Source organism: Mesitornis unicolor, unplaced genomic scaffold, assembly GCF_000695765.1.
Source record: "Mesitornis unicolor isolate BGI_N332 unplaced genomic scaffold, ASM69576v1 scaffold12595, whole genome shotgun sequence".
Lineage (NCBI taxonomy): Eukaryota > Metazoa > Chordata > Aves > Mesitornithiformes > Mesitornithidae > Mesitornis > Mesitornis unicolor.
In genome coordinates, this window is record NW_010184902.1 from 56,550 (window position 1) to 81,058 (window position 24,509).

Here is a 24,509-nt window from a genome sequence, read left to right on the forward strand (position 1 = left end):
GCACTGGAGAGTGGTTTGAGTTTGATCTCTTTGGCTTGACTCACTAAAAATAGTGTTTTTCTTAAAAGTCAAAAGTTGTGGCACAGTGATGGATAGCAAGTGACTTCTTATGAAGTTAACTTGTCCTGGAGTAAATGCAGTACGAGCTTTCCTTCTCTAATGCAACAGGGACTGCTGTATTCTGTTGAAAGTAGTCTAAAGGGTGAGGCAGTACTTTGTGGCAGTGTCTTGTGCAGGCACAAGACAGTGGGGCTGATGGGTTTGGTTCTCCTTTTAGGTCAACTCTGTGAATTGCAATACAAGCTGGAAAATAGTCCTCTTCATGAAATGGAGTGATAACAAGGATGATATTCTCAAAGGGGTAAGACTCAGAGCTCTTAATTGCTTGAGACTTGCTCGCTGATGGGTGATGCCTGTATTGACCATGCTGTCTGGGCTTCGACAGGGAGATGTGGTGAGACTGTTTCATGCAGAACAGGAGAAGTTTCTGACTTGCGATGAGCACAGGAAGAAGCAGCATGTCTTCCTGAGAACGACGGGGAGGCAGTCGGCCACGTCTGCAACCAGTTCAAAAGCCCTGTGGGAAGTAGAGGTAAGAACTGTAACCCAGGTCGGAGGCAGCTTCATAGCAAAAATTACTGTTTCTGTTTAAAAACATTGTACCTGGATTTCTTTTTTTAGCCAAAAGTTTTCCTGGTGTTAGAAGTTTAATCTTAAAATTCCTTTACTAACTGTGGTTTCTGTCCAAAATCAAAAAGAGGTTCTCATCTCTAATGCTACAGCAGATAGCTCTCAAATTCAGCTTCTTGACAGTGCGGAAAGAGGGGACAGAGAAGCATCTATGAAGCAATTTTCTTACCATCCACTGAAGTTCAACACCAGTTCAACACACTAATAATTTCAACTGTCCTGCTGAGTGTACCGAACACTCTACCTTGGTGGGGAATGATGCGATTATGCACATCCTCATCTGACAGGAGACTGCAGCCCTTTGCTAGTCTCTGTGTATTGTTTGTCTGGACCATTTTTCTTTTTTTGGCATTTAAATAGTGAGACTTAATACCTTGGCCATAATTGGCTTCTTAAAATATCCTCACTTTATTGGTGTGATTAGAGTTGTTTTATGATTTTAAACATTTGCCATGTGACCTGCCTGTGAGAATCATAAAATTAATTGTAATGGGGGAGAAGTGTTTTTCATATTCTCTTTCTGGGCGTATCAGATTTGATATAGATTGAAAGCCTATCTAGAATTAACACTACTTTGACATGTTACAACACGTGCACATCTAGAGGTCCTTCTTGATTTACTTCTCTGCCAACTTCCACCATAACCTTCCTGCCATCACTCACCAGACCAATGGAGTACTGGCCATGGTCAGTGACTTTGCAGACAGGTCTTGTCACTTGACAAAGCACAGAAAATTAATGTTCGTAACTTGTTGAGGTGAACTAATTGTAGTCTGCTCAAAGTATTTACTGTGCTGTGGGTTGTTGACATATGAAAGGTTGTTTCAACTTTTCTGGAGCTCCTCATTCTGTTTCCTCTTCCCTGTGCACGGAATACAGTCAATGCTGTGTTTGAGAGGGAGGACACTGACCTATGGTGTAAATGTGATTTCCTTTTCTTTTTAGGTGGTGCAGCATGATCCCTGTCGTGGTGGTGCTGGATACTGGAACAGCCTTTTCAGGTTCAAACACCTTGCTACTGGACACTACCTAGCAGCAGAGGTAGGTGTTGGGGCTGGCTTAGGAACTGTGCCTTCCCTTCCACAGAATTTTCTTCCTTTTGCACCTTCTGAAAAATCTCTCATTTCCTGCCCTAAAAATAGACACGAGAGGGGAGGAGAGTGATCTTTGGGTCCTTGGTATTAATACAAAAATAGATGGCTAAACATAGAAAACATGATGAAAGAGACTTGAAAGAATACCACAGTAGAGGAGTAGTCTTGAGCTTATTTCACTCTTTTTATGAATTCTAAAGGCAATAACTTCTCCTGCAAAGAACAGACACTAAATAATGTCCTGTCATGTGGGCAGTAGAATCAAGATGCATTTATTAATAGATGATTAAATTGTAAATAGTTGAGAGCCTTTAGGGGAAAATTAATTCAACTGTTGTTAGTTTCTCTTGAATCACTGATTTCCAAGTGGAATTGTAGAACTGAGTGTGAAATTAAAATGCAATTGGATTTCAGACCAGTATTGTGAGAACTGCAGATAACGCTTAGTTGTCCAAGCACAAAATAAATGAGTCCTTTTTTTCTCTCCATGGTGGACATCATTCCCCTGTTGAAATATGATTTCAAGATATTTTATTTTTAAAATAGTGTTACAATTTTGTGATTTTTGCTGCTTAACACTTGTAAATGTTTATTAAAACTACCTCTATTTACTTATTGGTATGTGTCAATATGCCAATACACAGACCTCAGTATGTAAAAGCTGTCCTTGCTGTACCAGTGCGCAGCAGGACAGAAGGGCTGTCTCAGCCCATGCTATTGACCTGAGAGCTTCAGTGGGAAAAGTCCAGATTAAATATCCCATTTTATAGTCTAATAAGCAGATTGGGAAAACAGCAGCATTTTGTCACATGTGTCACATGCACATTTGCAATCCTTTTCAGTAGTGATCGAGTATAGAGCTTTTCCAGTATGTCTTGGGTTGCTAATCAGGCAAAACAAAAACGTGGCCTTACTTCATGCAAAAATATACCACAGGAGGTTGCTCACCTGATCCATGGTTAGAATGATGTTTGTTCTAAAAGATTCTGCCAAGCCAGTAATTTCTAGTTGGAAATTCCACTTGGAATTTAAAAAAAAACAAACAAACAAACAGGAAAAAAAAAACCAACAGCAAAAAAACACCCCACACACACACAAAAAAAAACCAACCAAAACTGAAACTTGATAACTCTTGCTCTTTTAGCAATTATGCTGTACAAGATAAATCTCTCTGCATGTCTGCAGATTACTTAACTGCTTGATTCATGGACAGACAGATGCCCGATTAGTAACAAATCGTTTTGCACAGGATATTCTGTATGTCTGGTAGTGCTGTAGCAGTAGAGTGCATTTTTTAAAGTAAGTTTAGACCGCGCTGCGGTTGTTTCCCACTTCCAGCTCTGTTAGAGTTTTGACATGCCTGTGATTCTGTTCCATCAGGTAAACCCTGACTATGAGGAAGATGACCTGGAGTGTCAATCCTCAGTAAGTATAGGCAAGAGTATGATCTTGCCCCTGATTGAGAAGGGCTTGACACAGGCTCAGGTGTTTGCCTGGTCAGTGCATAGATGGTCCAGACTTTGCTCTTAGTGAGGAAACTTAAAAACCTGAGAATGATCTGAAGGCTTTTAAGGCCTATCCAGAGAGTGGATATTGAAAACTGGCTTAGGCCTTAGTGATGAGCAATGCACTTGGAACTGCATTTATACATTACCTGGACCCCCTCGCCTCCCCCCTTTGTAGCATCTCTTTTTCTGTCTTCCTCTCTCTTAAATCTTTTGCTTCCTTGAAGCATTCCCTTGAGTAGGTCTGAAAAGCAAATTGTTCAAGGTGACACTGGATGGCAAGTGTCCCTAATGGGATGCTCACATAGAGTTGTGCCAGTCAGTCATCTGACCCCCTTGTTGAAGAAACAAATTCCTTCTCTAATTTTAGCTTGTCACAGAAATAAGGAGTCTAGAAGGCAAGAATGGCAGGGTGAGAATGATTTCAGTGCCATTCTTCTGATTTACCTGTGAAAGTAAGTCTCGGTTGTTTCCAGTAAATGTTGTTGTGTCAAAGATGGAGTGTGCTCATGCTTTGTACTCGTAGGAGATTCTCCTTGGTGTCAAACAGAAACAGTGTTGCTTCAGTAGTTGAAAACAGATGGAACTGGAACAGCGCTTTCCATTGTGGGTTACAGGGGTTTTTTTAGTTCTGTTTGATTGTAGGCTTATGCAGCTTTCCTGGTCACTTATCCTGTATTATGGAGGATTTGCTCCATTTGGATATGCAAAAGAACTACTTCTCTGATTTTTAAAAATGCACTGCAATGCTTTGAAAACCTGTGAGGTGGAGTTTTCCTCCTAAAAGGATTGTTACTATAGCCTGGCCATTAAAACGCTTACCCTTGTCCCCAGATATTGAGCTGTTATCCTTATTAGTTCTTGGTGGTAGTTGGCAGCAAGCACTGATCTTCTGACAGCCAGATTTTGCTAAATATACTGGAAAAAAATGGAAAAATTGAACAAAAAAACCCCCACAAAACTGTTGTTCGGGTAGAGAGGGGATCTGACATGGAAATATTTTGTTGGCTTAACTTTTTCAAAGTTAATCAGTGCCGAGGTCTTTTATGTAGACAACCATGCTACTAGTGCTGCAATGATGTCTGCATCTGATAATCAGTGCAGTAATAACGATAACGCACTGGCATCAGAGTTGTGCAGATTTTCCCCTGCTCTGTCTCTTTGCCACTAGGTGGCAAAAACAGACCATAAAGAATGGGATCAGGAGCACATAATTCATTTCTGACATAAAATTACTGCATAGTTTAACATGCCCTAGTGAAAGGATGATGTAGGCTGCTTTATCCAACTTTATCCAAACTCCAGCATTATCCGAATGTGAGATGTCTTCAAGATGGCAGATTTCTTAGTGCAGCTCTGTTTTATTGGCTTTTTTCCCTCCATGTTCCCTCAGTGAGCTGCATAAGAATGGGGTTTAAATGGGCTTGGGTGAGATCCCAGCTATAGTGCCCTTGTAACAATAAAGGGGACTGCTTTCCTCAACTTTGGGGTTCAAGTTTTAGTTCTCCCTAAGTTGCCCCATGTCCTACTTTCTGACTTACTGCTCATTTTCAGCTCTGCCACAGCGTCAGCAACTGGCCGGTTGTCTCCTGAAGTACAAATTGTGACTGCAGAGCAGATGCCTTACTATAGGGATGAAAGAGACAGCTGAAATTCGGAGAATTCATTCCAAGTGAGCGAGTTTCTCCTGCTGTAAAGCCTCCAGATGGACTCTCTTCATGTATAGTGGCTGCTTCTCTTGAAGACACACTCCCAAAGTGTATTTCTGTCCCGTACAGCTAACTGTCTGTTCCCATTTACAAAACCAGACTTTAAATGTCACTGCTTTGCAGCCAAGTTCATTGACTTCAAACATGCTAACTACAGAGTATCCCAAGGCACAGGCAACATTAGAATCTTTTTCTGTATGTTTAAAGACTGCAGTGCCCTACACCAGGACTTTGAAAGCCAGGTACTTGAGTTGTGACTGCTTTGGGTGCCTACCTTCCACTGGTGCCAAGATCAGAGAGAAGCTGCTAAAACGGTTGCTTGATCACTTTGAAAATTAGACCTAGGATTTAGATGTTTGTACATGGACAGCTGGTTCCTGTGTTGTCAGACAGTTAGCAACTTTCTTATTGATTAATGGTAGCTGGTAGTTCCTTAAGAAAGGTTTTAGAGAAAGTTGTAATTCCTTTTTCCTAGTTCATCTTTATTTTTTCCTACCCTTTTGTCCTTTTCATCTGAAAATCCCGGGTTTTACTCATTTGATGTTAGTATCTTTACTTTGTTAAAGGAGGCTGGTAACTTGCTAGCACCTTGGAAATAAAGATACTTCTGATGCCTTGTCCTTTGTAGCTTGTCATTGTGTTTGAGTGCATCATAAGCTGAAGTGTGAACAGCAAGACAGCTGACTTCTTGATTAGCTTTTGTTTCATTTGTCTGTGAATGATAGGTGTGAGTCCTGGTTATGCTGCTGAAGTTGATTATTTCCCAGCAAGATTGTTGGTACATAGTGTTGCTGCTTTATATATTTGCAGCTGACGTAATTGCTCTGTTAGAATGATAATTGCAGTACATTAAATTTCAAAAGCCAGTAGTGTCAGGGGTGGGAATTTTAGCACATGTGGGTCATCTGAAACTAAGTCAGAGATCCCATTGTGCTGTGGGGTGAATGGCCCAGGGATTTGGAGCCTCTTCTGGCACTGTCTGCAGGACATAACCTCTGTGATTTAGGATTCATTGTGTTTGTTCAGAAATACTCTGAAGTTAACACCAGGGAACGTGAAGAAATGGTTGGCAAGATCAGCCACTTGCCAGTTTTACTGGTGTCCTAAACCACGCTTGGAGTGTTCAGAGCTGTGTCTGCAAATTACAGGACACTTCTGTGTAACAGTAGGCAGGTGGGTCTGGAGGGCTTGGTCTGACTGTGTCTGATGGGACTTCCTCCACAGCTGGACCCTGAGCAGGATGCCTCCAGAAGAGGCTTGTACAGTGCTCAGGAGAAGATGGCATACTCGCTGGTGTCTGTGCCCGAAGGAAACGACATCTCCTCCATATTTGAGTTGGACCCTACCACCTTGCGAGGAGGAGACAGCCTTGTCCCCAGGTACAGCAAAGCATACTCTTGGAACTGACTATCTGCTTTGGAGTTTTATTATTATTATTTATTTTGAGGTAAAGCTGGTTCCCACTCTTTGTTTGCTTTTTTATCCTTTGGAATTAAGATTCTTCTTCAAATTAATATAGAAATACTTAGCAAGTGCTTGAAGCTTTCCTTGAGTACTTTACAACTGAGTTATAAGTAACAGAATCCCATTTTATGGATTTAGTGACTTCCTTGCCAGTGAGCAAACTGGAACTAAAAGCCTTGGGAGTCAAAAAATTCTCGGTTTAGAAAATATAAAATTGATATCAGGGAGTTATGGGCTGAAGAATACAAAGGAAAGGGAGGAAGCTGGCAGCTCAGGTATGCTATAGCTTGTAGAAATGTCGGGACTTAAAAGAGGATTAATTTGTTACTGTGCAGCAGCTGAGTTAGAGCAACAAAATATAGATGTAGTTCTGTTTTACAGAAGATATCTATTTCATTATATAAGAAGACTTCTTAAGGTGAATTTATAGAATGAAATAAGGAAAGAAGAGTCTTATTCCTGTTATGGTATGCAGCATGGATGAAGATTACACTCTTTTCCCCATTTGTTCCTGCCAACATGTTGCAATTTGAACAAAGTGAAGATTTCCCATCTGGGAAACCGACTCATGCCTTGAAACTTTTGACTTTCTTTCAGGAACTCTTATGTCAGACTTAGGCACCTTTGCACTAACACCTGGGTTCATAGTACCAATATACCTATTGATAAAGAAGAGGAGAAACCTGTGATGCTTAAAGTAAGTCCTGTTACTTTATATAAGCACATTCCTCAAGTCCTGTACGGTCACAGAAGTCATGTTGGTAGAAGTTCCAGTCCCTTGAGACTGCTGGGTTTGTCAAACAGCAAGCAGCCTAACAGCAATGAATAGTGCCTGTGCAAAATGTTTTATCTAAAAGATTAGGTTTTCATAGTAGGTTACTAGTTACACTGTTCAATTTCTGCTGTACCGTAGCAATCAGAAGGAGAACTTTTTCCACTGTTTACAGCAACATTTTGCTGTCTCTCCTGCTGGTTCTCTGGATTTAGGAACACATTTGAGCTTGCACTGAGTGGTACTGTTCTCAAAGTTCAGCTTCACGGTAGCCTCATACTGTCTAAGTGGAACGTGGCTATTTCCTGTTTTATTATCACTGAGCACGTGATTTGCTACTTGGTTATCTACCTTTTGGTTTGATGATAAGACTTCTCTGGGTTTCAGATTGGTACTTCTCCAGTGAAAGAGGACAAAGAAGCTTTTGCTATAGTACCAGTTTCCCCTGCAGAGGTTCGGGACTTGGATTTTGCAAATGATGCAAGCAAGGTTTTGGGTTCCATTGCTGGCAAGTTGGAAAAGGGAACAATAACACAGAATGAGAGAAGGTAAGGAAGCAAGAATTTGGTTCAGATAAGGGTGTTTCCTTTACTCAGTAACTGTTTCTTTGAAAATTTTATCCATGCACGCTATCTTCAGGAGAGGGATTTTGTTTCCTATTTGATTAGATATTTATTAAAAAAAATTGATGGTTTTATTGTTGATGTGTCCATAGTGGAGGTTTTCAAGCCTGTTCCATCAAGCCCTCCCTGTTGCTCTGAAATGAGAGCATGAGAACTGTTGTTGTGAACTTGCAGGAATAATCCACAGCATACCTTTCTTGATGGGCTTTGCAAATTGAGTGTGGGAATTTATAATCCACCTTGTGAAGACTGAACGCATGACTTCTCGCAAATCCTCTGACAACGTCCATAAAAAGTACATGGCCACACAAAAGGAGCGCAGAGTCGGCTGTGTAAAACCAAAGCCCTTGTGCTTCTGGAGCCAATGTCTTTTGTTTGGCCTCAGGAGAGATTATCACCAGATTTTTTTTTATTTTTTTTTTCCTGGCAATTTAAGGAACTGCCAAATAGAACTTGTCGAGCATATAGTTGTCCTTAAGTCTTACTGCTGCTGTGGTTTTGCTATTAGACCATAAGGCTACAGCAATAAGGAGCATCAGTTCCTAATTTTAAGTTCTGTACAAATCTGAGTCGGTCTCTAATTGATGCTCTTTTTTCACTTAGCATTTTGAGATCTATGTAAGCTTACACAGGTATTGTTCTTGTAACAGAATTTGTAGTCTTGTATCAACAACTTGTGACTTTTCTGTAGGTCTGTTACCAAATTGTTGGAGGATTTGGTTTACTTTGTTACTGGTGGAACTAATTCTGGACAAGACGTCCTTGAAGTAGTATTTTCTAAACCTAATAGAGAACGGCAAAAACTGATGAGAGAACAGAATATTCTAAAGCAGGTAGGCTGCATTTTTCTCTAAACTGTGCCTACAAGGATTGTCAGAAAGGAGAAGCTAATAACAGAGAACCTGGCCAAATTACTGAGACCAAAAGATCCTTTGAGTTCCTGGCTTTCAGCAGACTCTTGGCAGGGGACTGTGTGCATACCATTACCAGAAGAAGAAATTACAGAATATGGTGTTGAATAAGAGTAATCAACAACGTCTTCTGTCCAGGCTGCTCTGTGGCCAAGAAATCTGGCAACTGTAGTGTATTTCTGATATACCTTTTAGAAATTTAAAGACATTGACACAATACTTTTAAATTAATTTTAATCAGAGGAAGGCAGTGCCTCATGGGTTTTCTCTTTTTTCTTAATAAATCTATAGATTTTCAAACTGTTGCAAGCACCGTTTACGGACAGTGGTGACGGCCCGATGTTGCGCTTGGAGGAGCTTGGAGACCAGCGCCATGCTCCTTTCAGACACATATGCCGGCTTTGCTACAGGGTGCTGAGGCACTCTCAGCAGGATTACAGAAAGAATCAGGTTTGAAATGTCTGTAGCCTTCAGTGGTGCTAGCATTGCTCCTGTGCTCCAAAAAAATAAAAGCTACATTCCATTAGACCCAGCTATGCTGTGCTGTCATCATACAGTCAGCAAGAGATTTTTGGATTGCTCAGTTTTACTCTATTTGGTTAGTTTTCATCTCTATCCGAGACTATATGCAGTGTGATTAGTACCAGTTCTAAGGGGAATTTTAGAAAACAACAGAATTGCTAACTGTCACATCCAGGTGAATTATAAGACTTTCTTCACCTGTGTGTACTCTAAGCTCCATTGAAAGTAGACCTGTGAATTAAGGATGTACGGGGTTTTTTGCCACTTATTAAAAACAAAACACATAAGAAGAAATGCCTTGGTGGTGTCTAGCCCAGGAGGGAGGGAGATGTTAAGGTTATCTGTCATCACTTGTTTTTCTGAAAAATAAAATTTGAGTATAATCCGGTTTGCTTCTTGGGATGTCGTTATTGACAAGCTTCTTACTGTTTTCTGTTATTATTTCCTTAAATTCTGCAAATTAATGACACCACGTTCTTTCTTCCCTCTGTGTTTTGAAGGAATACATTGCGAAGCAGTTTGGCTTCATGCAGAAGCAAATTGGCTACGATGTCTTGGCTGAGGACACTATTACAGCACTGCTCCACAACAACCGCAAGCTCTTGGAGAAGCACATCACGGCTGCTGAGATTGACACTTTTGTTAGTCTCGTGAGGAAAAATAGGGAGCCCAGGTGAGATCTGCATTTTCGAGTATATGATTACCCTTTTCCTCTTAGCCTTCTGAGAAAAATCTATACCTGCCAACTGGCTAGTAAGGAAGCACAGCTAGTTCACTTCTTTTTTTGGCACTCGCCGTAGCTTCTCCCTTGGGCAACAGTCTCGCTCTGCAAATGTTAAAATGGAGTTCTGAGTGTTTTCTTTCTGAAATGTAGATTGCTTTAGTCTAGATCTCAACAAGGATTGATACCCTTCTGGCTCGCGTTTTCCAACAGGTTTCTGGATTACCTCTCAGATCTGTGCGTTTCCATGAACAAGTCTATTCCGGTGACACAGGAGTTGATTTGTAAAGCCGTGCTGAATCCAGCCAATGCAGACATTCTCATTGAAACGAAGTAAGTTAATGCCTTTAAAGATGGTTTCCCTAGTGTGAAGCAGAAGGAAGGTAATTCAAAGCTGAGAGCACTGCTGGCACGTCTAGAGAAAGCAGTTAAATATGTGTGGGGTCTTCTTCAAATACACAGTATAGGTGACAGAACACGTCTGCCATATGTGCTCTTAGTCCTGCAGTCAGAGAAATCTTTCAAATCTCTCACGTTTGATCAAAGTAGACAGACTTTGCAGGAAGGTGTGCAGGGTCCTGTGGGCCTGCTCCTCCTCTGGGCTTCAGGCTTTCCTCCGTGAGCTGTCTGAAGTGAGCAAGCACTTTTTGGGTGCATGCCCACTGAGCTCAGCTTGCAGCAAAGCAGAAGCTGATGCGTCTCTGCTCACCCAGTTTTCTTTCTGCGCTTAGGATTTTGCTCTGCAGCTCTCAGCATTGCCCTGCCATTGCTGAAGCCTCATAGCAGGCACCAAATCCCAACTGTCTTTCATAAAACAAAGTTTATTCAGTATGTGGAATAGGGCATGGATAATCATTATCAAAATGCTGTAAAAAAGCAGCAGGTCTTTAGCAGGTACTATTTAAAACACAAATGGATGAGAGTATTGTGGCACATTTAATTCTTTTTGTGAAATCATAAAGGCTGTGTTTATTTCCACCAGCCGTTAAAGTTGCTGCATCACTTGTTTATTCTTACCCTTCTGCATTTAATTTGTCTTTTTTTCAGATGAATGATCTCTTTTTTTCCTGAAGAGCAAAAAGCCCCCACAGCCTTTTAAGTTTTAGTGGCTGATTTGTTTCTAGTTGTTTAGCCACATAAGCAGAAAGAAGCTCTGATCTAATTGGCATTTATGGGATACAGAACTAATTGACTTTTAGGTATTTTTTTACCAAATCCTTTCCTAGTCTGTTCAGTGATCTTTTAACCAGTTCTACTGTAAATATGTTTTTGAAAATCAGTTAGACATGCCCAACTTTCTTGTTTCTTTATCTTAATCAATTGCATGGAGCTGAAATGTTAGTATTTTTTAAGGCTGAATAGAAAGCTTTTAATCTAAATTCGTTGTAACCTAATGCTTGTAATAAGAAAATGAAAAGTTTTTTTTGTAGTAAACTGGTACTGCTGAAAGAGTAAGATACTCTGCTTTTACTCTGCAGAGTTGAAGAATAAAATTTGTATTTTCCGAATGCAGGTGAGATAATAAAATCAGTTATTTCTGTATCACCAGTGCCTTTTAGCAAGTGTCTTAAAAGAAATGTTCTAAAAGAGTTGCATGGGTCTGGGCAGTTTGTAATCCAACCTAACTTCCTTCTGGCAGGTTGGTCCTCTCTCGATTTGAGTTTGAAGAAGTGTCAAGTGGAGAAAATGCCTTGGAAGTTGGAGAAGATGAGGAAGAAGTGTGGTTGTTCTGGAGAGACAGTAACAAGGAAATCCGCAGTAAGAGTATCAGAGAGTTGGCGCAGGATGCCAAGGAAGGGCAGAAGGAGGATCGGGACGTACTCAGCTACTACAGGTTAGCAGCATGCACAGTAGTTGGCTTGCAGAGTTCACCAAGGCTGTGTGGGGAAACATTTGATCTATATAGGCTGGCGTTGGTTTGGGAGAAAGAGTACTGGTTTTGTGGATGAAATAGCCACTTAAAGAGTGAGGATGAAGTCTCTTTGAAGTGAGAGCTAAAAGCACAAAGTTCTTTGTGGTGAGAAGTCAAACTATCAGCATGAGCAAGTTTAAACTGATTTTAAAAAATCCCAACAGTTGAGGCTTAGAGTGCATTGAATTTGCACAGCACTTAATGCCTGTATTTCTCCTTGGTTTCTTTATAAGCTGGTTGTGTGAGAGAGCCTGTGTTAACTGTTTGGATTACCTGTATTCAGATGGTAGTTAGGGTGAGCAACCACTTGTGGGAAGAAAAGGATTTCAACATGCAGATGGCTTTGCTTTTGATTTTAAAGAAGTCACTGCTGTTCTCCCTGCCTTCTAGACTTCTCTCTAAGCTCAAAGCTATTAGTGGTCCTGTAGTTCTCAGCAGGACAACATATGAAGTTACAAAAATGCCACAAGTGTGGTTTGATTAATGTGCAGTGCTCTTTTGTACAGCTTGAGCTATGCTTTTAGCAGTTTCTGACATGAAGCGATATTTCCAAATGACTTGACAAGACACCAAGTTCTTGGCATAGTGTAAGGTCAGGTTTCACCCCACACCAAATTCCTGTGTCTGGGTTATAAACTTCTGAGAGTAGTTTCATGGACTCAGTTGTGGTGATGCAGAAAGTACAGCTAGATGTTTTTATTTTAATAGCTATCTTATTTTGCATTATCTCTTCCATAGAAGTGGTTCTTGCAGTAGACTTCCAAATACATGGTTTTATTTGACCCCATTGGAGGGGCTGAGCTCAAAAGGAGACCTCTTGCACATAATTTTTAAAAATTAGATCTGCTTTCAACGTAGATTTTCTTACACTTGTTTTCAAGTAGAATTGATCGTGTTAATTAGTTTTAGTCTACATTATAGACTTTTAAACATACTTAAAAAAAGGGTTTAGGCTACGATTTGGTCAAACTCCCGTGGAGAGTGCTGAGAGTGAAAAGGAGTCTGCTTCCAATTAAATGTTCATTCCTTTAGGAAACCTCACACTATTTGACACAAGCCTCAATGAATGTTGGACACGTGCTTTATGACTGAAGGCTAATCTTCTGTCTGTTGAATGCACATGTCTTAAATGCCAGTTGCTTGCTTTTAATTTATGGACGGAAAAATCTTAGAAATTAAGTTCAGTTTTTCTCTACCAAGTCTTTGAAGGGAGCAGGGCTCAGTAGTTGTTTAATCAGGTACCTGATTTTTGATGATGCTGTAGTCCATCTGCATTGTTGCCTGAGTGTAAAACGCTGGCTTCAGCATCAGTAAGAAGTGTTTGGTCTTCTACAGTATTTAGGCTGAGCTGCCTTAAGTGTTCTTTGGATTCTTCTGTAACTTTTATAAACAGCATTATTTCATTCTGTGTAACTCAGGTAAACATGATGACTCCTTTTATGCTGTTTTTCCGCTATGTTATCTTTTACTATTGTTTCGTAAGTACCTTATACTTTCTGTAATAACTATAGCTATTTACTGGAAAATACAAGATTCATTCTCAAAACACATAACACTGCATTAGTACTATACCCAACGGACACTTCTGGAAACTGAAGTATTTATGTATTTTTATCCCCTAAAGATACCAACTAAACCTCTTTGCTAGAATGTGCCTTGATCGACAGTACTTAGCCATAAATGAAATATCTGGACAGCTGGATGTGGACCTCATTCTCCGTTGCATGTCTGATGAAAACTTGCCCTATGATCTGAGAGCATCTTTCTGCCGGCTAATGCTTCATATGCATGTTGATCGTGACCCTCAAGAACAGGTGACGCCAGTGAAGTATGCTCGTCTCTGGTCTGAAATACCTTCTGAAATTGCTATTGACGAGTAAGTATGTGCTGACATGGTGTGGGAAAAGAAACTGCATCACTCTTGATTTTTAAAACAAAACCAGATCAATCCTAAACTCACACATTATTTCTACTGTTTCTGTTTAAAAATAAAAAATAACAAATAAAAATCCACATAATGTATTCTCACTATTTCCATTATTCAGACCCTGTAGTTTCGTTTGCCTGTAATGTTTGCTGGAGAGAACCTTCCTGAGGGCAAAATAACCTCCCTGTGTGTGCGTGGCAGCAGGGTTTGTCTCCAAAACGCTGTGATCCCGCAGCAATGGTCAGTCTCTGAGTTCGAGGATGTGACGAGCGACCTGACTCTGGAGAGTGAAAGCAAGGGAGGACTGTTGCATTTTTCCTCCTGCCTTGTTTGATTGGAGTATAGACTCTTCAGGGCAGATTGTTCACTCAGCAGTACATTTAAAAGCAAAACCAAGGAGGGAAGACACTGGAACAAGTCATGTGCTGGAGACAGAGTTCAGTTCCTTAACATACAATGGAAAATACCATGATGCAGTGGTGAAAACCTATGCAAAACCATAGCTGGACTAGAGACATCATTTCTTGCCTTACATTAACTCTTCATACTACAAGTCATTAAAAATTTATTGTACTTCAACTGTTCGGAACTCAATTTCCTCAGTTGGAGAAAATGAATGTTTAAAATTAGTGTTAAATGTTAGGAATTTGAGTCCTGTCTCTATTAGTACTGGTGTTCAGTGGTTTCTTGTTTTTCCCTTGCTTCCCTCCTTGCTAGCCTGGTTTTCTTTGCTGAGTGAGAATACAGTAGATCATATTCAATTTTAAATGCCAAAAGAGAAAAACAAATGGCTTCAGCTGTGTCACAGGCTGAACATGATCAAACAGGGAAACAAAAGGAGTTACTGGAAAGCGGTGGTGTTTGTCTTTTTTGAATGCTTTCTGCACAAGCTGAGAAACAAACCTAGAATTTGTATTAAGAAAAATTACTGTCTGCTTTGCATATAGTTTATATTTGGAGATAAAAATAGCATCCACAGTCAGCGTTTCTTGGCCGTGTCCATTCTCCTTAATGGTGTACATAGCTTGTCATCGTTTCCGCTAAAGTAATAAGGGTTTCTTTTTTTATTTATTGGGACAAAATTATCTTTTTTGTTTTCCTCAGACATTTTAAATAGTGCAAAATGAGCATATGGGATAAAACAACAAAAGCCAGGAAATGATGGTGTCAGCTTCCTGACTCCCTTGTTTGGACAAGTTATTTAATAGCCTTTAACTTTTCTTGGATTTTGACAAACCATGAAAATTATGTTGGGGAAAAAGAGCCCTGTGTATTTGCATGCTAAGTTTTGTGTTTTGTTTTTTTTTGTTTTGTTTTGTTTTGTTTTTCCTCTTCAGCTATGATAGCAGTGGAACTTCCAAAGATGAAATTAAGGAGAGATTTGCACAAACAATGGAATTTGTAGAGGAATATTTAAGAGATGTGGTGTGTCAGAGGTTCCCTTTCTCTGATAAAGAGAAAAATAAGCTCACTTTTGAGGTAGTTATCCAGTTCTGTTTTCATCTTTTTTTTGTAATGTTGGTATTTTTTCAACACCAAGTAGATTGGCAAGTAATTAGTGAGTGCTGAGCCTCAGCAGGCTCCTCCTTGCCACTGTAGGCCTTGCTCCTCTTGCAAGCAACCCCACTGAAGTCTGAGTTTGCAATGAGAGTTCTTGAAATACAATTAATGAATGTGAGCTTAGGTCTTGGTTTTACAGCAGCTTTGTTTACTTTCTGTGCTCTCAGTGTTATTACAGAGTCGAGCTTTACTGGAATAAATACTCTGCAAAACTAAACACTATGTCTGCATGCACAGATAGCCTCTAGAGCTTACAGTATTACTCACAAGGAGAACAATAGTGTCCTCTGACTTACTGACCTATTAAAATAGTTTCTCTGTGCAAATAAAATGTAGCAAATCCATGCAATAATATTTCCTAAATAATGATTAATTTCAGAAATTATGTATGTCTTAAAAAAAATTCAAGGGATATTCTTCAGATAACTGGAGTATGTTAAATATTTGCACTATATGTGAAATTGCTGTATGTGGGTCTTGAAGCAGTGCATGTGGTGGAACTTTATAACTTGGTAGCAGTAAGCTTTAGATATGTGATTTTATTTGTTTTTTCTTTAAGACAAAATGATAAAAAGCATCTGTGCATTCCTTCTAGTCTTGACCTGTCTTACCTTTTCTGCAATGAGGCAAGCATGGTATGAGCTTGTAGCTATACAATATCAATAGCAGGTACAGACTGTTACTCTAGGCACTGCAGTATTTGTAGGCAAGTAGAAAACTTTCTGATAGAATGTAGAACTTTGCAGTCTTACAGAATTATGAGATACTATGATAAGAATATGATTCACAGGCAGGTTCTTAAAGTTTTCACTGTGTTAAGACAACTTGATTGTGATAGCAAAATGTTTAGTATTAATCAGGCTTTTTATTATTATTTTGTTAGGTTGTTAACTTAGCCAGAAATCTGATATATTTTGGTTTCTACAACTTCTGTGACCTCCTCAGACTAACCAAAATCCTCCTTGCTATATTAGACTGTGTGCACATCACTACCATCTTCCCTATTACCAAGATGGCAAAAGGCGAGGAAAGTAAAGGTAAGGCTGAAAAACAATTGGCAGAACAGATCATTCTTTGATAATTTCTAATTCATCTCAAAATGTCAACGTGAGTTCAGAAATCTCCCTACTTCTTTCCACGGCTTGTCTCTACAGCTGAGTAGTGCCTGCAATGAAAGAGGGGAGAGGGCAGGGGGGTTCTGAAAGTCCTGCAGTGCTGCTGTTGACTCCTGTCTGTTCCAGGGATTTAGGTGTCCACTTGGCTTTGTTTAATGTCGAGACAATTTCTCTTTGTAGGGTGTGAAGGGTCCTTGCCCTGTTAATGCAGTCCCATCACACCATCATAACCTTACCTGTTTGCCTGCCTCTCCAAAGGGAGCAATGTGATGAGGTCAATCCATGGAGTCGGGGAGCTGATGACCCAGGTGGTGCTCAGAGGTGGTGGGTTCTTGCCCATGACCCCGCTTGCTGCTGCTCCCGAGGGTAACGTCAAGCAGAGTGAACCAGAGAAAGAGGACATCCTGGTAATGGATACAAAGCTGAAGATCATTGAAATACTTCAGGTACTAGCAATGCAAATTAATGTAGCATTTTGTGCTGTCTTCAAGCATTAGTATGGTGCCATGCTGCCTTTTAAAATTCACTCCTGCCTTGTATCTGCCTCTTTTAAACTGGGAAAGTGTTGAATGGGTGACTTTTTCAGGCGTACGGCACTGAACTTGCATATGCTATTATGCCATTACTAAAACAATTTAAAAGAAATGAGTTTGTGATAGACATCTGCATATTTGCTGGTGATTTGTAAATATCTGACTTGCTGAAGTGGAGAGCTCATTTTCCACCTTATTGTCTTTGTAATTTCTCTGAGTCTACAGGGCCATCTTGTTAAGTGCCCTAAGGAAGGGGGAGATGCTTGAGACTCCTCTTCGTGCAGCCATCAGCCTGAAATGTTTTTTAAGCATGCACATTTGCCAGCTGCGCTGTCTCTTCCATCTCTGTCTGGCTTTTCTCACTTGTTCACTCCTAAGTCTTCAGGACACAGAGGAAATTTTTTTCCCTTTTCCACAGCACCACCTCAGTCTAGATGCTGCCACAAAATGCACTAAAATCTGTCTTCCCTCCCTCAGTGTAGGAGTCCCTTTTCTGTTCAGTAGCTTCATGGACAGGTTCAGGGAGCCCAGAATGCTGCAAAAACCCCGTGGGCGAAAGTACGCAAAGCAGCAGGGAAGCCATGGTGTCCCTTCCCCATGCCCCTGTGGGCGGCTTGGTTGTGCCCTTCCCCTCCACAGCAGGTGTAGCACATAGGGGAGGCTTGATTCACTTCCCTTCTCCTCTGCTAATTTTAGTTAAAGCCAGCACTTGTCTTATGGCCTGGCATGTTTTCCTGGGTTATACTGTTGCTTTATCACCCATTGCTTCTTCCACACCTGGGAAGAGAGGTTGGGAAAAGCAAAGGCGATCTGTTGGTTGAAATGGAAATAGATTTAATAAAATAATAAAATTAATATTAATAGCAGTATTAATATAAAGTACACAGAGTTATACTTGGCCAATACTGGGGGGGAGTAGACCTCACGGGTAGGATGGTAGACAAGTCCCTATTGAGATGTCAGCCATGGAAGATGGAAAGAGAAGGAGAAGAAGGGTTGTCCCCAGCTAACGCCCCAATTTATAGTGAATGTGACATTTGTGGTATGGAATAATACTAATTGGTCAGCTTAGGGTTAACTGTGGTGGGTTTCTGCTTTCCCCAGCCTCTGTACCTGATTACCTCAAGACTGCTGAAGACCTTGAGCATCACATACCAGTATTAGCTGAAAACTATAACAAAGTCTGATAACTTTGTTCCCATGAAATAGAGTGGTGTAGAAAACTGACTCTGAAATTCTGTCCCAGAAAACCAGGACACACGTGCAATGGGATATTTTAGTGTGCCAGTATTGCCTCTGCTCCTATGGTCTGTTAAAACTGGCATTAAGCATTTTCCTCAAAATTTGAAAGAACTGCAGGCGTTCTTTGCATTGTTCTCCTTTGCTCAAGAAGGAGGAAGACCACCAAGAGGCAGAGGTTTCTCTGGCCCTTGCTAGTGCAGCCCACCTGGTTGTAGGCACCTAATGCTCAGCATCCTCTGCCACAGCACCCCAAGAGTGAGGGGGACAGCAGCGCTGGTCTGTTAGATTCCCACTGGTTTTGAAATGGAGATAGTAATGGTGCTTTCCTTTCCTGGGGGCAAGGTGAGGATGCTTGTATCAGGCAGTAACTAGGGATCAAACATCCGCCAAAGTCTTTTACTCATAAGTATTTATTACTGTGTGCATATCATATGCTGATTGAAATCACAGGAAAAAAAAATCACCAAATTCTGGGATCTTTAAGAAAATGTTTGTATACCTCTTCTTCAAGTTAAATCCACATCTTTACCGTGTTGATCTTGCATGTTGGTAGCACTGCATTATGTGTAAATTTTACGTGTACTGGAAATAAGCAAGTTATTTCACCACTTTTACTACTTCTGTATCATCAGTTTATTTTGAACGTGAGACTGGACTACAGAATCTCCTGCCTACTTTGTATATTTAAACATGAATTTGATGAAAGCAATGCCCAGATGTCTGAATCGCCCACTGGAAGCAGTAGTCAAGAAATGCCAGCTAATGTACCAGGTTGGTTCTTTTTGCAAAGATTGAGATTGTGTGGGTTAGAGCCAATGTTAATCTTAGAGGTGCTGACTGGATCATCAATGCAGGTTCTTGCTTTGGTGTGTGAATGGTCCCACTGAAGCAGAGTACCCTGCTAGTGTTGGAAGTAGTAAAGTAAGGATCACTTCCATATACCCCAAACAAAACCCATTATTTATCTGTGCTATCTTCCTACTTGTGTTAAGTGTGACCTAGAACCTGTGATGCATCCTTTAAAAAAACCCAGAGAAAACCACTGTCATGTGTGATGTGTCATCAACCTCAAATTAAATCTTTTCTACTAATGTTTCTGGGTGAAGGAAACTAAATTTCCTCCATCTCTTTCCCCTGGCCTGATGCCTCTACCCACCCAAACTTCTCTTTTCCAAAGGTGGTGTAGGAAGATGAGGTGTCTCCATCTCAGTGCTGCTAGACAAGAGTGTGAAAGTGAGCTGTTGAGGAGCTTGTCATGTCCAGGGTTCATCTTAATTGAAAGCAGGATAGTCAATGGACTGGGTAGATGGGATGACATCCATTGCTATATTGCTTTCCAGGGGAAAAAGTGTCCTGTGGTTAAGACCTGTACTATGGAGGAATAACTGGACTCTTAGAAGTGCAGCTTTTTAGATATCATATGGTTTTTCTTCCTCAATTTGGGGACTGTATTGCTAGATGCAAAGGAGAAAGATAGGGAAAATGTAGTTTAGATGTGAAGTCTTCAAAGAGAGGAGAGTCTTTCTTTTGATCTCACTTCAAAAGGGCTGTGTTTACTTTTTTCTTAGGCTGCCTGTCCGGCAGCCCCCCGGGATGCCAGGGCCTTCAAACTGGGCTGGCAGGGAGAGCGAGAGCTCTTTCTGCAAGCTGAACTTTGGAAGAAAGGGGATAAACATTTTTGGCAAGAATGTAAAATCCACGTGTTCTCTTTCTGTCCCGCTTTGCAAATCTGTGTGAAATGTTGAGAGCTCCAAGTCTGTTTTACTATTTTTACTTTTTCATTTCAGAATGTTGGTCATTGCCCATGTGATAGTGTATACCTTATACTGAAAAATGCAAAGACCTTTTTGCCTCTTGAGCCACAGGAGTATTGCTGTCTTTGCTTGTGGATGCCCCTCTGAATGACAGCAGGTCCCATCGGTGTCCTGGAATGATGCCGGTGCAATCTAAAAATAGGCAAGAGAGTAATAAGTCTGGATGTTGCTGAAATTATTATGCAGTTTAATTTGTGAGCTGAGAACAGGTTTAAAGTAAATTAAAACAAACAATAAATTTATTGTCCTATGTTATCATAGCAAGCTGCTTCAGTAATCTCTCAGCATTCCTTTTGGCTTGTTATGACCCCCTCACTTAAACCTACATCACCACTTGCATTTTAAAATGTTTTTAAACTGCCAAAACATCTTTGGTGCAATTCTGACATAACGTATTTGTCTTGTTTATTTCCTCAGGAGCTCTAGACTTTGAACATATTGAAGAACAAGCCGAGGGGATCTTTGGTGGAAGGAAAGTATCTCTTCATTAGTGCTAATCATGGGGTAGCTCAGGAGTTCCTAGGCTGCAGGTTGCAAATATGGATTCCAGGCTGCAGGTTGCAGGTCGCGGGGATCTGCAATCCCCGAGGCTCCCAAGGAGTGGGGGTTGCTGTTGAAAGGGAGGTGGGAACTGGGGAAAGATTGGAAACAGCTGCCACAGTTACCTGAGCTTCATTTTCCTGAAATGTCTTTGATACAGCTCAAAACAGTGTCCGTTTGGATTGGATAAGGGGCAGGGGTCCTTCAGCTGGAAAAATCTTCATGGGAGGGCTTCACTTGTGGGTGAAAGCCCAGGGGGAGCATTAGTGCGCCTGAGCTGAATGCTGCAGTAAAATCTTAGCTGGAATCGTTTGTATAGGCAAGGATTGGGACTTCTACTGAGATGGATATCTATTTAGCCATCTTTTCCTTTTGTGCAATGCATTAAACTGCACATGCATGACAGAGCAAAGCAAGCTGTACCTTCCATACCTACCTTGCTTCCGGAGCAGCTTATATCCTTTCTTAAATCACAGAACAGCAAGTCAGGGACAGACTGCAAGTACTTGAGCTTGTCCTTAAGCTGCTCAGAGCTGCAGTTGTTTTCTGTAGACCTAAAATAACTGATTTCTTAAATGAAAGCAGAAGGGAAGAGAGAGATTCACTTACAGAATTAATAACCAGATTTTTTAATTTAAGTTTGCGGACTCTATTGGAAGCAGAATATGGGAAAGATTCAGGGGGCACTGATAGGAAAAAAATATATATATATAACATGGGTTTCTCATGTTGAGGAGTATTTCAAGTTTCTCATGAGGAAGATTTCAAGTGCTTGAAATAATTAGCATTGCAGCCTGGATAACTGAGGTAGGTTTTTATTTCATAATTATGAGAAAGGTTAGGACCAGGAATGGGAAAGAACTATTTGAGCATTAGGGTGAGGCTGACATAGGGACAAATATTTTGGCATAGATTAACCCTGAAAAATGTGAGTTGGATAATGTAAGCTGAGTGAACCATGATTAATGAGATTCTGGAGTAGCTTCCCTATTGAGCAGTATACCGAAAAGAAAAAAGGTTTGCTGCTGCTGCTGACTGTACTTAAGAACCTGTGGGGACATCTGGTCTAATATGCTGGTTAATGCTAGACTCTGTTTTCAGTGAGGAGAACACACCACTGGATTTGGATGATCATGGTGGCAGAACATTTCTCCGAGTTTTGTTGCATTTAACAATGCATGATTATCCTCCTCTGGTGTCTGGAGCACTTCAGCTGCTCTTCCGGCACTTTAGTCAGAGACAAGAAGTCCTTCAGGCTTTTAAGCAGGTATGCATGTGTATTAAGAGCATTATTCCTCATCTGAATGTATATATTGCACCTAAAAACAATCCCTTTGTGCCACTAATGGATTGCATTCATGTAAGGTTCAACTGCTTGTTACCAGCCAAGATGTTGACAACTACAAGCAGATAAAACAAGATTTGGACCAGCTGAGGTCTATTGTGGAAAAATCGGAGCTTTGGGTGTACAAAGGCCAAGGTCCTGATGAGGCTATGGATGGAGTGCAAGGTGAAAATGAACACAAGAAAAAAGAGGTAATTAGGTTGTGTTTGCACAAATTAATGCGTTAATATTTTATGAAGATGTGTTTCCAGAAATGTGACAAAAAGACATATTTACAGGACACTGCACAGCCTGGTGAGGCTATCCATATTGCTTTCAGGTTAAGGCAAGAATAAGAGGAGAACCTGAGCTAGTTGCCACCAAAAGTACCTCAGATAATGTCAGGACAGAGCTGTGAACCGTTCACGTGATGCATTTTGAATCATGGCACTATGATTAAGTGACAGAAGAGAATGGTGCTTTATCTGTACCTGATAATACCAGACTTTCTTGGCATGCACATCTGGCTTAGAGCTAATAAAACACCTTTTGCCTGCGTATAATTTGCAATCAAATAGAAAAGACTGAGTGAGGGAATTCAAGAAATAATCCCTGGGTTATGAACATTTATTGTTGGAAGTAAATAATTTACTTGTTGCTTTCTTTATGCGTAGTACTAAGGCATCTCTTGATATCTACGCGATGACAGTTAAAAATAGCAGAGAGGAAGAGACAAGTTTTTTAGGGGAGACTTGATCACAGAATATGACAAGCAAGGGAAAGGACAGGAGGTTGCTGTCTCTAAAATTATCCCACCCTCACCTTATTTTATGTTACCAAGGTCAATGGATAATTTACATGTATTTTTCTGAGACTGTCAAAAAACTAAAGGATGATGCGAGAGCGGGCACTACCCTAGAACGTTAATTGTAGCCTTCATAAAGACAGTAGTATAAGCTACTAATAAATTGTCTGATTTTATCCTCAGGAAGGTCACAGCAAGTCCCAAAAGCCTGAAAGTACTAGCAGCTACAACTACCGTGTAGTAAAAGAGGTAAAACTTTGCTTCTTGATAGTTAAATGGAAGTGTAAATGAGTAACACAGCTCTGGAGAGCTGCAGTCAGAGGGAGGCACCCAGGAAAGTCTGAGTCACTCTTCTATTGTGGAAACTATTTGCTGAGTAATAACATATCCCAGCTTGAATGAGAAGCCAGGCATATAACAAGCGTGACGTGTGTATTCTTTCCTTAAGGATGGATTAGTGGGAAATGCGACACTGCTGCTGTTTCAATGGTAACACAATATTTTTATTGTTAAAGGCTACTAGGGAAGTAAGCAAGTAAAGAAGCTATTTAATCTGCCCTGTCCTCAGTACTTTGCACTCAAAATCACCATGCTGTTGTAATTTAATTTAAAAAATACTGGACAAAGAGCATGTGTTGGCGTTGGTGTGGTGTGAGTCTTTCTGCGGCTCCGTACTGTGGAGCCCAACACTGGGTTCACTTGACACGGCTGAACTCTGTGGGACCAGCCCCAGTCGGAAGTGCCGTGGATGGTGCCCAGGCCAGTAAACTGCTTCTTTTGCCTGTGCCAAGTGGCACAAGGCTGCACTGGCTGCTGCATCCTCGCACGGGTGATGAGGGGGGTGGCAGACACCATTGCTGCCTTCTGCCTCCACGTTTCCCAGCAGCTCTCGGTTCCAGCTTGGTCCTTTTGCACCTCTACTGATGTTGCAGGAACAACTAGGCCTTAGCCTGGCCTTGGCTCCTCATATCCAGACCTCAAAACTTGATTTTACTGCCTAAAGCCGCTCTGGTCCATGAGGATGCGTTTTTCGCTGTTGCTGCTCTCTGGGAGCCACCTGACATGCTCTGAAATAAACCCAGAACTTCAGCTCTAAAGCAAGTCTCTCCTCCAGATCCTGCTGCGGCTCAGCAAGCTCTGTGTCCAGGAAAGCGCCTCCATCAGGAAGAGCCGTAAGCAGCAGCAGCGACTTCTGAGGAACATGGGAGCTCACGCAGTTGTGCTGGAGCTGCTGCAGATCCCTTACGAAAAGGTTGGCGTTTTTAATACCTCCTCTTAATCTTCCTGAACCTTCCACCTTAATATTGGATTGAAAGAGACTATTTTAGCTATTCATGTTTCAAAAATAGTCTTTGAATATACAGTGTTACGCAGTATTTCTTAAAGAATTATTTATCCATCGTAGCTCAGAGTAAGACCAAGGCTCAAGTCTTGGGAAATGTGCACTGCCTTGATTGAGGTTAAGCTATGTCAGTGCACGCAAGACCCTTGTTACTGCTATGAGGTAGCTGTATGACAGCCATCCTGGGAGCATGAAGGGAGATGAGGGTGCCTGGTCCCCCGTGGGATTTATTAACAGGTCTGCCCAGTAGTTAAACACAGCCACAGACCCTCCCAATTGTGAACTCCCAAAGTCTCCTTTAGAAACTAATAAATATCAACGGGCTCTCCAGGTGAGGACGGCTGTTCATAAGTAGCCGTATCAGAGTGCTGTGTAATGTCAGGG

General features: G+C 41.0%; 1 protein-coding gene across 4 annotated transcripts in view; it reads left to right on the top strand.

Moving 5' to 3' along the window:
- ITPR1 (inositol 1,4,5-trisphosphate receptor, type 1) overlaps positions 1-24,509 on the top strand; it is a 158,101-nt gene that overhangs the window by 42,616 nt on the left and 90,976 nt on the right. For 2 of the 4 annotated variants that reach the window (XM_010184649.1, XM_010184650.1), the window contains exons 7-28: positions 278-361; positions 446-592; positions 1,636-1,731; positions 3,165-3,209; positions 6,223-6,377; positions 7,060-7,159; positions 7,622-7,782; positions 8,549-8,690; positions 9,060-9,218; positions 9,791-9,963; positions 10,225-10,344; positions 11,651-11,845; positions 13,548-13,799; positions 15,188-15,329; positions 16,294-16,447; positions 16,784-16,971; positions 18,933-19,071; positions 20,532-20,590; positions 21,760-21,921; positions 22,020-22,190; positions 22,967-23,032; positions 23,898-24,035. In XM_010184649.1, the coding sequence (XP_010182951.1) occupies positions 278-361; positions 446-592; positions 1,636-1,731; positions 3,165-3,209; positions 6,223-6,377; positions 7,060-7,159; positions 7,622-7,782; positions 8,549-8,690; positions 9,060-9,218; positions 9,791-9,963; positions 10,225-10,344; positions 11,651-11,845; positions 13,548-13,799; positions 15,188-15,329; positions 16,294-16,447; positions 16,784-16,971; positions 18,933-19,071; positions 20,532-20,590; positions 21,760-21,921; positions 22,020-22,190; positions 22,967-23,032; positions 23,898-24,035 (3,048 nt within the window). Of the gene's footprint in view, positions 1-277; positions 362-445; positions 593-1,635; positions 1,732-3,164; positions 3,210-6,222; positions 6,378-7,059; positions 7,160-7,621; positions 7,783-8,548; positions 8,691-9,059; positions 9,219-9,790; positions 9,964-10,224; positions 10,345-11,650; positions 11,846-13,547; positions 13,800-15,187; positions 15,330-16,293; positions 16,469-16,777; positions 16,972-18,932; positions 19,072-20,531; positions 20,591-21,759; positions 21,922-22,019; positions 22,191-22,966; positions 23,033-23,897; positions 24,036-24,509 lie in introns of all 4 variants that reach the window. The other 2 variants (XM_010184648.1, XM_010184651.1) reach the window with 2 other exon arrangements.